Source organism: Callithrix jacchus, chromosome 1, assembly GCF_049354715.1.
Source record: "Callithrix jacchus isolate 240 chromosome 1, calJac240_pri, whole genome shotgun sequence".
In the NCBI taxonomy this organism is placed as follows: domain Eukaryota; kingdom Metazoa; phylum Chordata; class Mammalia; order Primates; family Cebidae; genus Callithrix; species Callithrix jacchus.
This window is the reverse complement of record NC_133502.1, coordinates 72,863,921-72,878,523: the sequence shown is the minus strand read 5'-3', so window position 1 is coordinate 72,878,523 and position 14,603 is coordinate 72,863,921. Positions and strand designations below refer to the sequence as shown.

The window sequence follows — 14,603 nt, the reverse complement described above, 5'->3', positions numbered from 1 at the left end:
TGCCTTTGTTCACTGCAAAGGAAATATGGAAATTACACAGCCCATTCAGTCACCTCTGGCTCAGGTAAGTCATGTGACTTACCTATCCAGTGGAAGTTCTGAGTGGGAAAGACCACCCCACAGTCCTGCTCTGGAAGCTCCCAGGGGTAGGCAGGGTCCTGAGAGTGCTCCAGGGCCGGCCTCCTCCCATTTTATTCCTGAGTCTGATATCCTGGGCATCCAGGTAGGGCTCTGTGTGGCAGTTGTTCCATGGCTGAGAAAGAAATGTCTTAAGAGGGCAACACCAGGCAATGTGGAAGGAGCCCTCCAGCTCTCAAGGTTCAAATTCCTGGCTCTGTGTTCTACTGGCCCCAAGGGGTGCCGGAAATACTCAGTTTCCATTTGGTGAAGGACAGAGGAGCCTCACCTGAGATGGCCCAAGGCAGGTGAGCCCCCGGCATCCAGGCAGGGTTCAGGGAGAGGCACTACTCACTTTCCTGCGGTACTGCCTTCTCTCCACCTGCTTTGCTTGTGGTTTGTGGGTTTTTATACAGGTATCAGGTTAGTTTTGTGGGACAGCTGTGCTTTTCCAGGAGGGACCTGGGCCTAGGCCCTCTGCTCTGTGAGCAGATCTGGTGCTGTCTTTGGTCACTGAGGACATCATCATCCTCCTCACTGTGGCAGCTGAGTGAAGTCTTCTTTTCGGTTTCTTGAGCAGAGACTCATTACATGTCGCCCTGGAGGTCTCTTGGAGATGGCGCAGTCCCCAAGGTAGGCTGGACTTTTCCCTGGGGTAGGAGACTACCCCTCTATCTAGCTGCAGAGCTCCTGAAGAATCATTTTTATGGTAGAACTGGCAGTGGTAGTCAACACTAGCAACGAGCGTGCTTGCCATACAGTTAGAACAATAGTTACCAACCTGATTCTGCTAGAATATTAGTGTTCCAGAAGGCTGGTGCAGCTGGGCTGTGTCTCCTGTGTGGGTGTGGAAGCTCAGTGCAAAATGTCCCTGTGGGGTCAAACTGGGCTTGCAGCTCAGCATATCCTTACCACTCCCCTGGGCACCTCCCCAAGCTCGGAGTGTCCTCCTGAGACCCATGTGTGCCACCAGAGGGTGGGAGGCTCTCCCCTGCATCCTTCCACCACTAGGCACTTTGGAGTATCATCAAGCTACAGTACCCAATGGCAAAGCTCCACCCAGACCCAGTGACGGCCCTGCAAACAGACATTAGTACCCAGCTTAGTCACTACTGATGGAGGAGACATGGAGAGTCGGTGAGGGGGACTCACCTGTGTCCCCCACCCCACGCCTGTACATTCCACTCGCAACACCCACATCCTGAGGTCGGCCCGCCCACTTCGCTCTCCTCCTGGGCCTGTGTCTCCCACTGCACATGAGGGCGGTTTTGTGCCAGCCCCTGCAAGGGCTTCTGTTAGGTTGATTTATCCATCTCATTCTGTTGCTGGTGATAGTTTAGTGTCCCCCTAGAGCCTGGCATGAGAAACTGTCCCTGTTTTGTCCTAGTTTGACTTCAACATAGGTCACAGCCAGAGCAGGAGCCCTCACCTTCCCACCCACCACCTGGGGAATCCTGAGGGAGGCCCAGAGGGAAGAATGAAAATGACAAGCCAGACCTGCTGTTGTCCACAGACCACAGAGGTCCCCACACCCACAATTTGGCACAAAGAAACCTGCCCCACAACTGGCTCCCTGTCTCCCTGCCCCGCTGCTTCTCACCCTCCACTTTCACCTCTCACCCCTACCCTTCCTATCTTCCACCTTCCAACCCCCTGTCACCTCCCCATCTTTCATCCCAACCCGACCCCCACTCTCTTTACTTTTGGATACTGGGGGTGATGCCTGGTGACCACAGGCCACACAGAGCTGAGTGTGCATTTCTGCCCTAGCCTAGTGAAGAGGCATATTATGATTAAGCTGCTATGAAAGCTTGGGGATCGCTACCTAAAAACAGTACACATTTTTAACAGTAACAGTTTGCAAAAATCAAATCAAAGAAGAAATTCTTTACCATGCATGATTCCAGAGGCTCCTGAGTGGCCTTGTTTTAGGAGTAGGAGATGTTGCTTTCATTTCTTTGTAAAACCTCACCTCCCGCAGCTTCTCCCCCTGAAAACCTAGTCCCCCCCATGCTCTCAAGCTGAATATTCATTTATTATTTTTGTTTTTAAATAGACTTTATTTGATATTATTTAGTAAATACTGTAAAGAACTGACATCTTGACAATATTGAGTATTCCTATCTATAAACATGAAATACCACTTTATTTATTTAGTTCTTCTTTGATTTCTTTTACAGGACTTTTGTAGTTTTCATCATATAGATATTGTAGGTATTTTGTTAGATTTATACCAAAGTATTTCATTTTCAGGGGTGCTAATGTAATGGTATTGCATTTTAAATTTCAAATTCCATGTGTTCATTGCTGATATATAGGAAAGCAATTGACTTTTGTATATTTACCTTATATCCTGCAGCCTTACTATAATCACAATTAGTTCAAGGAGATTTTTTGTTGATTCTTTCAGATTTTCTTCTAGACAATCATGCCATCTGTGAACAAAGGCAGTTTCATTTCTTCCTTCCCAATCAGTATATCTTTTATTCCCTTTCTGTCTTACTGTCTCAGTTTTCGACACTGGGGCTGATGCCTGCTGACCACAAGCCACACAGAGTCAAGTGTGCACTTCTTCCCTAGCCTAGAGAAGAGGCATATTTTAATTAAGCTGCTGTGAATTTGGGGGACTGCTACCTAAAACTGGTAGCACATTTTTAGCAATAATGGTTTACAAAAATGAAATTAAAAAAAGAAATTCTGTAGTTTTTCATTGGAATACTAGAATTTCTAGTACAATATTGAATTGGAGTGGTGAGAAGGAACATCCTTATCTTGTTCTTGATCTTTGAGTGTCTAGCCATCAGATATAATGTTAACTGTAGGGTTTTTCAGTAGATTTTTTTCTTTTCTTTTCTTTTCTTTTTTTTTTTTTTTTTGAGACAGAGTCAAAAGGCTGGAGGGCAGTGGCAAAATCTCGGCTCACTTCAGCCTCCGTCTCCTGGGTTCAAGCTGTTCTCCTGCCTCAGTCTCCCCAGTAGGTGGGATTACAGGTACTCACCATGACTTCCAGCTAATTTTTGAACTTTTTTTTTTTAGTGGAGATGGGTTTCACTGTGTCAGCCAGGCTGATCTTGAACTCTTGACCTCAAATGATCAGCTTTCTCAGCCTTCCGAAGTGCTGGGATTACAGGCATAAGCCACCATGCCCAGCCCGTAGATACTCTTTATCAAGTTGAGGAATTTCCTTTCCTACTTTATCAAGAGATTTTTTTGTTTTGTTTTTTTAAAAAGACCTTTTTTAAAATAAATTAAAAAAAAACAACTCTTGTTAAGAGGTGTTGGATTTTGTCAAATGCTTTGTCTGTGTCTATTGATATTATTATGTGATTTTTCATCTTTAACATGATGGATAAAATTGATTTCTGAATATTGAACCAACTTTGCATACCTGAAATAAATTCCACTTGGTTGTGGTGTATACTTCTTTTTATACATTGTTGGGTTCAATTTGCTAATATTTGTTGAGCATTTGTGCATCTCTGTTTATGAGAGATATTGGGCTATAGTCTTCTTTTAATGTCTTTGTCTGGATTTGGTATTAAGGTATTGTTGGCTTTACAGCATGAGGAAGTATGTTCTCCGAATCTGTCTTCTAAGAAAGATTGTAGGGAATTGGAATAAATTCTTCCTTAAATGCTTGTTGGAATTCACCGGTGAACACATCTGGGCTTTGTGCTTTCTCTTTTGGAAGGTTATTAATTATTGGTTCAATTTCTTTAACAGACATAGGCCTATTCCAATTGTTTATTTCTTCTTGTGTGAGTTTTGGCAGATTGTGTCTTTCAAGAAATTTTTAATTTAGATTATCACATTTATATAGAGTCATTCCTAATACAGGTGCTTCTCAAGTTGGGATGGGCTTACATCCCAATAAACATATCATATGTTGGGAATATTGTAAACCAAATGCAAATAAGACCCTGATAAACCTGTCATAAAGTTGAATTCCATTATTTCTGTATTTTTTATTGTCTTTTTTGACGTTCATGGGATCTGCTATGGTACCTCCTTTTTTCTTTCTTATACTGACAGTTTGAGTCTTATCTTTTTTCTCTTAGCCTGGCTATAGGCTTATCAATTTTATTGATATTTTCAAAGAACCAGCTTTTGGTTTCATTCATTTTTTTCCACTGATTTCCTGTTTTCAATTCGATTGACTTTTGCCCTAATTTTTATCATTATTTCTTTCCTCCCGCTTACTTCAGATTGATTTGTTCTTGTTTTTCCAGTTTCCTGAGGTGGAAGCTTAGATGATTAATTTTAGACTTTCTTAATTCCTAGTATGTGCACAGTTCAGCCTCTTTACCTGACTAGAAGGAAGGCTTTCATCTGGATTTTTATTTCTCCGTTACTACGCACAACCTCCCCGGGCTGTCTGGGGTTAACATTCCATGTGTCTTAATGCAGGTGTGTCTGGAGTCTAGGTTTGTCCTGGCTGCCTAGTAGTTTTAATCAGCCGTCGGCATTTCTAGTGCATAACAGGTAGGTCCACACAAACAGTGCTGTTGCCTCTAAGTTCTTTGGGCAGGAGCCAGACTTGAGTATTTACGTCAATGAAGTGAACTAGGCAGTAAATTCATAGATGTGTGTTCATGTTGGCCAGACTATATACTGAAATATGCTAATAACTGGTCGTTCTCAGCTTTGGCAGCATGTTGGAAGCATTGGAGGAGCCTAAGACACCTGGTGCCCAGGCCCCACCCAGACCTCCTTATGAAATTGGCCTGGGGCCTGGGCTGTGCCTACTCAAAGGTCCTCAGGAGGTTTGGAGGTGAGAACAGGTTGAGACTATTGTCTCAGATGCTTCCCTGCCCTAAACCGGTCTTCACCTAGTCTAGTTCGCCCAGAACTTACATGCGTGCCAGTCGTTAAGGAATGAGAGTAAGGAGTCAGCATTAAGGCAACACCCCAACATTACTGGTCTCAAGCTGAGTTTCTTGATGTCCCCAGCTTCCAAATAAGTATGCTGCTTGAGTTACTCAGGGGGTCTTTCTGGGGTAGGAGTGCTGAGGAACCCTAAGAGAATTAAACAACCTCAGTGAAAAGATGCTGGAAAGTCTTGCAAAAAGCTTCCTTTCTAAACTTGCCCAACAGGTTACACCCTTAGTGAGGCTTAGTGACCAAGGATCGGGAGACTCTCTGGTCCAGAGATCTCTTCTCCCTCTGGTGCTTACAGAGATGGTGGGAAGGGTTCCTGCAGGAGGAAAACATTCTAACTTCAAAGTTTTTCTGTTTCTTCAGCTGCGAATGGGTAGAGCCATGAGCACACGGTGTGAGCTTCTCAAAGCACCTTGGGTAGGGATTTCCAATACGCACACCTGAAGTATAGATTGGGGTGGGGTGGGAATGGGGGTTGAAAGTCCAGAGATTGATGTTTCTTTGGTAGGTTGATGGAGCGGGAGAATAAAGAGTAGCCACATTAGTGGAGGCAGAAGTTACAATAAAAATTTGGGGAAAAGAGAATATTGGGGAAAACAGTGAGGAGGATGAACATTGCCTCGGGAGTCCCTGCAGGAGGGTAAGGAGAGCAGGCTGTCCCATGAGAGGATGGGCTCCTGGAAACATTTGCACACACTGATGGAGAGGGGACCCCCACTAAGGCTGGAGAGTGAATTCCAGCCAGGAATTCCGCTGACCCTCAAGCATAGCCTTGATGGTGGCCTGTGAGGGTGAGTGGACCTAGCCAAGGTGTCTGCTCCCTGCCCCCATCTCCCACTTCTCCAGGGTGCAAATCGCAGGGGATTGTGTCCCAAACTCCTCGAAAGACTGCTCCTGACAGGCCCCACCCCACCTTTTTCAAGTGTGAGCTTTATCTGTGAATGTGCCGGCTCAGGATGGACACGGCTGATGGACCTCAGGGACCACGTGCAGGCCAGCAAGCAAGGCAGGGTGTTCAATCTGCTCTCCCCTCTGACCCCGGCATTCATTTATTCAGGAAAGGTTTATGGGCAGACTGTAGCACTGAAAGCCCAGGAACATGGAGCCTGTACCTCTGACCCTGCCTGGCTCACCCTCCGGTGGGGGACTGCAGGGGCAACAGGGACTCCTCTGGGGAACTATGGGGCTTGTCCCTCGTGGGTGCCCAGGATGCTTAGGGAGGAAGGAAGGCTGCCTGGAGGTGTTGGCATTGAGATGGGACCAGGCTCACATGGAAGAAACACATTCTGGGCTGGGACAATGCTATGCAAAGGCCTGGAGGTGGGACGGGCATGGGAGCCAGCAGATCCCAGTGTAGGGCTACCCTGAGAGGGCCAGGTGGGGAGCAGGAGAGAGAAGTGAGGTGGCCCTGGTGGTGAAGGTTGGGGAGGCCATGCCTATGGGACAGTGGGCTAAGACATTCCAGAGCTCAGTCCCAGAGGCCTGGGCTTATGGTTACTGAAAGGTGTTTAAGTGGCTTGGAGGTAAGCTCAGCCAATGAAATGGACTGGCCATTGCTAGTGACCAGGGTCTTTGCAGACAGCATCTCTAAAGTGGGGGAAGCCCCTTGTCCCCTCCCCCTCTCCTTCTGGGCCAGTTCCGATGGTGTAGCTGATTCTGAGCAAAGCGTGTTCTGTTTTTGCTGCCTGTGGGATGTGCTTAACCTTTCCTTTGCTTCCTTCATAGATCCGGACAAAGGACAGAGTCTTTGACAGTATCAGCCACCTCATCAACCACCACCTAGAGAGCAGCCTGCCCATCGTCTCTGCAGGGAGCGAGCTGTGCCTCCAGCAGCCAGTGGAGAGGAAGCAGTGACCTGGCCAGTGCTGCTCCCAGCACTGTGCACCAGGTCAGGAGGACCCGGAGTGGGCTGCAGTAGGGGCTGTAGGAACTGGGGCAGCTGCCTGTGGCTCAGAGTCTTCTTCAGCAGCTCCAGAAGGAAGGCTGCTTCTAAGGTCAAGTTTCATAAACTTGGTTCTGAATTTCTCATATGCATATTAAAGGTGTACATACCTATACATCCTGTACAAATTATCCCTCTATATTTATATTTTTTAAGACTAAGAAAGATGTAAGACTAACATTCTGTGCTGTATGTTTTTAATGGAAAAAAGTTTGACTGTAGTTGTCCAGGCAAAAATTTAATTCAACTGACCCATTCTGCTGGGAAATGCCACTAGAAAGGTGTAGCCTGCAGTTTTACCTAATAAGCACAATTGGAGGGGACTAGAAACGCAGAATTGTGATGGAATCGCAAGGCGTGCTGCCCAGAGCGTGCCTAGTCCTGCACTGAGAGCTATGAGACACTGGTTCCGAGGCATGGCTGTGCTTGCTGGAGGGAGTGGGCATCCTCCCTTGGCCTCCCCGGGACACCTCCTTTGCTCCCTGCACTGCATGCCACAGACGACTCACTGCAGCTTCACTAAAGAGCAGGTGGTACTCCGGCTCCTCTGGGTCCTGCTGAGCACAGGACCTTGTCACCCTTGATCCCAGTTATGTGAGGAGTACTTGGGAATTCATTTCATGCCATTTTTGAATGGCACAAAAAAAGCCTCACCAATCAAAATCTTGATTGACAGATGCTTCCCTGTTCTCGTGCATGTAATGCTAAAATGGATATTTGTAGAAGGGGCAGTTGGGGCGAACTCCTGGTCTGTGTCTCCTAGTCAGTGGTTGACTGTAGGCTGCTTGGGGTAGTTGCAAGCAAAGTTCCCCTCCTGCCTTGTATTCAACAGGGGAGAAGCCTGTGTGAGAGCAAGAGTAGGTCCCATTCCAGAGCTCAGTCCCGGAGACTCAGGCACGGAGGCCCCCAGGCTGTGTGTGCCAGAGGCCTGACCCAGCCCCAGGAGTCACTGGAATCCATTTGCCATTCTGCCTCTGGAGAGAGGGATGGGGGAAAAGCCTGCTGCCCCTACAACAAGGTTTCCCAGTCATGCAGGGAAGGGCGTGCACCCCACCCCACTCTTTGTCTTGATTCCCTTCCTTCCAGGTAAAATATGGTCATTTCCTGAGAAGTCATTTGGTGTTAGAAAGCTGGCAATGTTTATAGCTTTGAAATACTATCTGGGCTGAGACCGCCCTGTGATTTTGACAGACAGCCTTTAAAAAACAGTTGGATCTGTTTGCTCGATGGTAGCTTGGCTCTCTTTCTGGTGAGACCCCACAGGGTATAGCACCCTGTACGGTAAGGGTCAGTGCAACAGAAAGACAGCCTGAACACACTTAGAGTTGGATAGTGATAGATCTGATCCCGTAAGGAGAGTTACGAGGAGACTGAACAGTCTGGCAGAGAACAATACTGCTAAGTTCTAATGCCCACGGCGTGAGCCCCGTTTCTGCCCTGGGGTGTGTGTGGCCAGATGGAAGGACCCGTTAGAGCTAACCAGTGAGGATGAGTCAGGGCAGGCCCAAGCCTTCGCTGGGGGTTTTGCCCTTTGAGGGTCTATGAATTAGAGATGACAGTGAAGTCAATGTTCTAGAAGGTTCTGCAGTGGATTGAAACTCTGGAGAGTCAGTCCGACACTAATCTAGACTGCCCTGCTGCTTCCTGAAATGGTTTTGGCTTCAGGCATCATGTAAATGTTCTGCTTAGTGATTCAGAAACAGAGGGCTGCAGGGGGTGCCGGCAGCAGCTGCATCAGCCTCCTGCCCCAAGACGGCGCAGAGTTGGGTGCTCTGAGAGCTGCCCTGCACATCTGTCCTCGGAAGACCTGGAGCCCTGGAGAGATGCATGCAGCTCTGACCCACCTGTGCGTGAATGTGCACCACTGGAAAATGTGCAAAATGACCTTCTTTTAACATTCGTGCATTCCCCTCTTGTGAAAGGTCAAAATGCTATTATAACGTTCAGGGAGAATAGCAAAACAGGAAATGCGAGTTAGGAGCTGTGAATGCTGTGGCACTTGATTTACTTGATTTTTCTCTTGGGGGGACTTGAATGATAATCTGCAGCTTTAGTAGCTCTTGCTGTGAAGTCAGTGTCTGGTTCAATGGTGACAGAAAACATATATTTTTTTTTTGCATGAGAATCAATTTAGAAAATAAAAAGTATTGGAGTCAAATTTTTTCTTTTTAATATTAATTCAAAATATATATTTTTAACCTTGGATTATAAGGTTGATCACACTAGAATAGTGCCAGTGAGGCGAACAGGCTTCAGACATCGCAGATGGCAGCGATTTTCTAATCTTTGTTCCCTTCCATTTGGAAAGTGTGTTAGAGCACACATTAGTTATCCCGACTCTTCCCTCCAGCACCGTGTGCTGGGCCATTCCCGTGAGCCTCATTGACACATGGGGAAACTGAGGCAGGGGCTGGTGCTGCACCTTGCTGGAGGCCATGTTGTCATCTGGCTGCAGCGCTCTTCTGCTCACTCAGCGTTTCCTGAGCCCGCTGCGTGCCAGCCTGTGCTTTGAGGTCAGGATTCCAAGGCAAAGGCAATGGAGCCTCCTTGTTGCCTAGCCTGGGCCCCTTTTCCCCCTGCTTTCTCAGACTACATCTCTGCCTGGGCAAGGCAGGAAGCTGAACAATGAATGCAGGGGGAGCGGCACTACGCCTTGCCTTCCAGGGCCTCAGGCTTCCAGGACACAGTCGCTGCTGCTGTGCTGGGCCACCCTGAGCCTGCAGAGTGCACCTGGGCCCTGTTGCCCTCCCAATGGGCACCAACACTTAACCCAGAATTCTGTGTCTTCTGGGAGTACAAGATGGGGGCCGGCAGTCCTAAATGGCTCCTCTGCCCTTACAGAGTGGCCTTGGAGACCCCCACCCAGCTTTCCTCTCCCTATGAATGAATCAGCTGTGCTTCAAATGACATCTCTGTCCAGCAGAGGCCAGCTGAGCCTCTCATGGGGGTACTCACTGTGGTTGAAGTCAGCTTCAATTCTTGACCCTCCAAGGTAGCCTCTGAGTAGCTCACTGGAGAATCGGGTGGGCAGGTGATAAACACCACAGTCAAATGACTCAATCTTAAATCCCGTGCTTAAGACACCACTGTTGCTGCTTTTATATTTGAGGGGTCTAAAGACTGGGTGTCCACTCAGCCTTGATGAGCGGGTGGCTATTTTCTCAAGCCATCTCTAATGTTGGGGTAATGGACAAAGGCCTGACTGGGCCACATATGGCTTTTTTAGTGCTTCCTGGAGGTGGAGGCGCTCTGAGTAATTTCTAATGAAGACAGAAGATGACAAGCCATGTATGTATGTAAAGGCCTAACTTAGAAGGAAAGACAGGCCCAGGGGAGCATGGACCCTAAACGGTCCATGTGCTGGGGGCACAGTGGACATGTGTGTCCAGCCCAGCCTCTATGCCTGGTGCTGGCATTCTGAGGATGGCCCCCAGCTCCCGAAGTAAAGCTTTCCTTTTCAGTGACATCCGACATGTGGCTAGCTTCTTTCTATAAGCAGAGCTTTAAGATGGACATCTGGGTCCTCATTTCCTCCCTATTGGCCGCCACCTGAAGGCAGTCACACATGTCCTTTCTGTTGGGCTGAGCTGGGCAGAAGCCTCAGACTGTAGGCCTTCCCAGAACAGGGGCAGCGCTGGCCACGAGTAATACCTCCCTCCAGCCTCCACCCTGGCACACCCAGATGGCATGGACTCTGAGCCTTGGCATGCTCTACACCACAGGGCTACACATGTTCCCAGCTTGAGAGAGTGCTGGGGATTGACAAGTATATGAAACATATAAAGCGCAATGACTTTCTAAAATTCTGCGTTCCCAACGTGCCCCTCGGTTCTCTCTCACTGGTTCAGGTTTGTGTGCCGTCCATAAATCCCTTTCTGTGGATGGTGACAATAGGATTGGGGGTGGGTGGGAGGATGGTGGAAAGACTGGGAAGAGGTCATCGCAGGACCCAGACAGGCCTTCGCAGTGGGTTTCAGAGTAACACTCAGGTTCTCTGGTGGAACTTTCAAAGCTGGCTCCAAGAAAGACCAAGTAGATAAACCCACTCTTGGACATAGTGCCAACCTAGAACTGTCAGCTCCTAGAGCTGTCCTGCAGAGGCTGGCCGGGCGTCTCATGGTGGTGCTCATTGTGGTTGAAGTCAGCTTTGATTCTTGACCCTAACTCAGGATCACAGGGAAGGGAGCTTGGCAAGACAGCACAGCTGGGGCCCCACTTTTCAGATGAAACTGGAGCCATGTAAGGGGCTGGGGATCGACTTAGGAAAGAGCACAGCTCTCACAGCGTCCTGGGCCTGCACGTAAAGCTTGCCCCCCATGGAAACGACAAGGAGTGCTTCCCGCCCCAGGTTCTACCTCTGTGCTCCCTCTAAAAATGCGTGAAAGCCTGAGTTATTCAGATGCGAGAGGCAGTGTTTCTGTTTCCTCTTTCTTAGTTGGTCTCCTTAGAAGGAGACCCTGAGAGAGGACTTGAGGGTCATGTAGTTTATTTGAGTGAAGATCCCAGGAGTAGGGAGAGAAGGAAGCTGACGAGGAAGGCGTACATTATCAAGTAAGTTACTGTGATGTGTCGTGTGCACAGCCGAATCCCACTGGGAAACCCCGAGAGACAGAGCTGACACCCCAGAGTTAATCCAGCAAAATGGGGAGACAGCTGGGGTATTTATTCACCAAGTCTATCACTGATGGAAGGCTGTTTCAGAAACAATGTCTGACTGGCCCTGCACACACCTAAGCATACTTCCCAAGCCAGGGAAGTCCTCGGGCTGAGAGACAGGCATGCATGACAAGCAGACCTGGAGTGGAAGGCAGGCATCAGAACTAGCTCGTGAGCTGGTTCAGACACAGACTGCAAGCCTGCTACCCCCTGCTATCCCCCACCCCCCAAATCCCTCAGCCCCCAACCCCCTCCCTGCCCTTGCCCCCACCAAGTTCCTGACACCCTAGGTCTGGAGTGGGGCCCGAGAATTTGCATTTCAAAAAAACATCTCAAAGTGATGCTGGTGCAGCTGCTCTGAAGTCTTGACTTTGAGAACCACTCACTGGTGAGAGTTTCCAGCCCTTACCTGTCTCTTATTGATGGTTCCCCCCTCTAATTTATAATTATGTTTTCACACCACTTCATGTCACAGATCCCATGGTCCGTGCTGTGAATTTAGAAGTGGAGAATTAATAAGCATTTATAACTCCATGCAACCATTGCTGGCAGCTTAAATGCCATCTGCCAGCCACAATTTATTTATAATGGGGTTTATACATATTTATAAGTTTGCAAGCAACAAATGCACAGTTTTTAAACTGGCACATTTTATAGCAGCCAGAAAAATTGCAACTTTATACCAAGACTTGTGAATGTGAATTGCATATGTATATACATACATGCATATACTTACATTGATTAAAAACAGATCTGCAGCTCTGTGTACACACGTGGGTTGGCTCTGTGCTGTGCACCTTGGGACTCCTCCCTGGGCTTTGGTTTTATAACTAACAAGGACAACCAGGAAGTCAAACAAACGTGAAGAATTTGGGAATTGGCAGATTGTGGCATTGGCCATGGAGGATGGTCTTGGATGCTGCCGGATGTGGGACCCAGTACAAAGGGAACAGGAACAGGACATGAGGACAGGGGTTGGGGGAGCCCATTGTGGGAAATGACAGAGAAGCCAGCAGGGGAAGATAAGGAAAGAAGAAGGTGGAGGCAGGATAAATGTGACAAGGGAAGGGGAGGATAAAACAAGTCTAGATTTAGATCTTTGTTCATGCAGCCATGCACAGGCATGAGGCCAATGGGGAAGGAGCAGAAAGGGAAGGTGTGGTGGAGGAAGCTGTGCTTGTGATGTCATGTTTTGGTGTATTCCCAGGTGCAGCTGCATATACTTGGCACAGTCTCTTGGCATTTCTAGCCAGCTTCTTGGCCTCATTCATGCATTAGTTAATATGTGGCTGGCCCTGTACTGGGATTGAGAGATAGAGAAGCAAATACAACTCTGCCTGAGTTTATAACCTAGAAAGAAATAAAGACACACACATATACACACACAAAGATGTTGAATTGTTAAAAGCCTTAGGTACTAGTGTGTCCAGGTTCACTAGAACCAGCAAGGGCAGAGCGCCCAGGTCAGTTTGGGGACTCTGGAGGCTTTGCACTGAAGGCAACTGAGTGTTAGTGGCATGGAGGAGAGCGTGGAAGGCTCTGGATGGGGAGGGACAGCCTGGAGGCACCACTCTCAGTAGAGATGCTAGAAGAGGCGGGAGGCAATCCCAGCCTCCCTTCTTTCCTCCCCCTGGCTGTCACAGATGCTCTGAATAGATGAATCCCTCAGGCCCGAAACACACAGGCTCCTTCCCTAGGGCTAGAAAAATGGTTCTTGCTGAAAAGCACCAGGAATAAAATCTCATACAATTTTAAGTGTCTATTTTTTTGTCTCACCTTGAAATACTGCAGACAGAAAAATACACACATGGGGAAGGAATGCTGCGGTCCTGAGCTTTGAGGTAATGAATTTGCACTCACGTGGACATTTTTACCATAACCAAAGTTTCTAACCACCAAATCAAGTGACAATTAAAACAGACATTAATAGGTAAATCCGTCTTTAAATATTAACGGGGTTTTTTTTTTAATAACTATGTGTTGGTTGCAAGTGGATTGTTCTCTGTTCATTTGACTTTTGGATATAACTTGTTCCAGAATATTGTAAAATTAAGTATGTGAATGTTTCTTTGTATTCAGAATTAAACATTTGGTGTTAAAATCCCAGGATTAGGAGACAACTCCATGTAAATTTAATGTGTAATAATAAGATAGTTACTTTTTAAAAAGCATTTGGATGGCAAATTATACATATTGACAGATGAGTATTATTTGAAAATTGTTTTGTTTTCATTAACTTTTGTGAAGCAAAAAGAATGACTGTAATGGTCTGCGTCTTGGCATGTTGCCAATTCACCACTTTCTACTTTGTGCTGAAACAGAACTGGCTTTTTGGACATCCCTGAGGAGTGGAAATGCAAAACGAATTTCAAGTTCTCTAATCTTTGTTCTACAACAAATGGTAAAACCTAAGTTATCTGGTCAATCTTTTGGAGATTTGACAACACAGCAGGTGAAGAGAATTAGCTTCAATTCCCTCCTTACTGTCAATGGATCCACGGGGATTCCTTCACTCTGTCAGGAAATGGTTTCCAAGTGTGAGCTCTTCATGATCTGTCTGGTGCATCTCTGTGCTCCTGGGATCGCCAAGTGCAGGCACGGCATCACATCCCCAAGTGTCATCCTGTGACCCAGGAGGGGAAGATGACACACCCAGTTTAGGTAATGCCGCACTTCTTGTTATAATTGGTTATTGGAAAATGTGCCTTTATTATCAGAACAGTGGTGTGTGCATTTCTGATTATGTAGCTAACCTTTGGATATCTGACTTACATACTAAAAACATTTGGATGTTGCAGTTTTGCACTTGTAGATACAATTTAAAAGCATGAAATTGGTGATTTAATTAGATGTTTTCTATAAAATGCACCGTGTTACATTTCTGTGAAAGGCTCTTACCAGCGTGGAATAACTGGCTCAAGGGTTGACGGTAACAACCATTTTCTAAACAGTTGATTGTTTAAAGGACTGTACACGTAAGTCTGGGAAATAAAGGCTATTGTGAAAAGTC

General features: G+C 47.1%; 2 protein-coding genes across 4 annotated transcripts in view; one reads left to right on the top strand and one right to left on the bottom strand.

The window, feature by feature from the left end:
- Positions 1 to 14,603, top strand: part of SHC3 (SHC adaptor protein 3) — a 163,654-nt gene extending 149,051 nt beyond the window's left edge. For all 3 annotated transcript variants that reach the window (XM_008992779.5, XM_017971770.4, XM_054253670.2), the window contains one exon: positions 6,721 to 14,603. In XM_008992779.5, coding sequence (XP_008991027.1) covers positions 6,721 to 6,849 — 129 coding nt within the window. In that variant the 3' untranslated portion in view covers positions 6,850 to 14,603. The remainder of the gene's footprint in view (positions 1 to 6,720) is intronic.
- On the bottom strand, positions 12,128 to 12,860 carry LOC118153666 (uncharacterized). Its single transcript, XM_054253673.2, is given in 3 exon segments — positions 12,128 to 12,356; positions 12,359 to 12,713; positions 12,715 to 12,860. Coding segments are annotated over 3 exon segments (660 nt in total). The 3' UTR covers positions 12,128 to 12,197.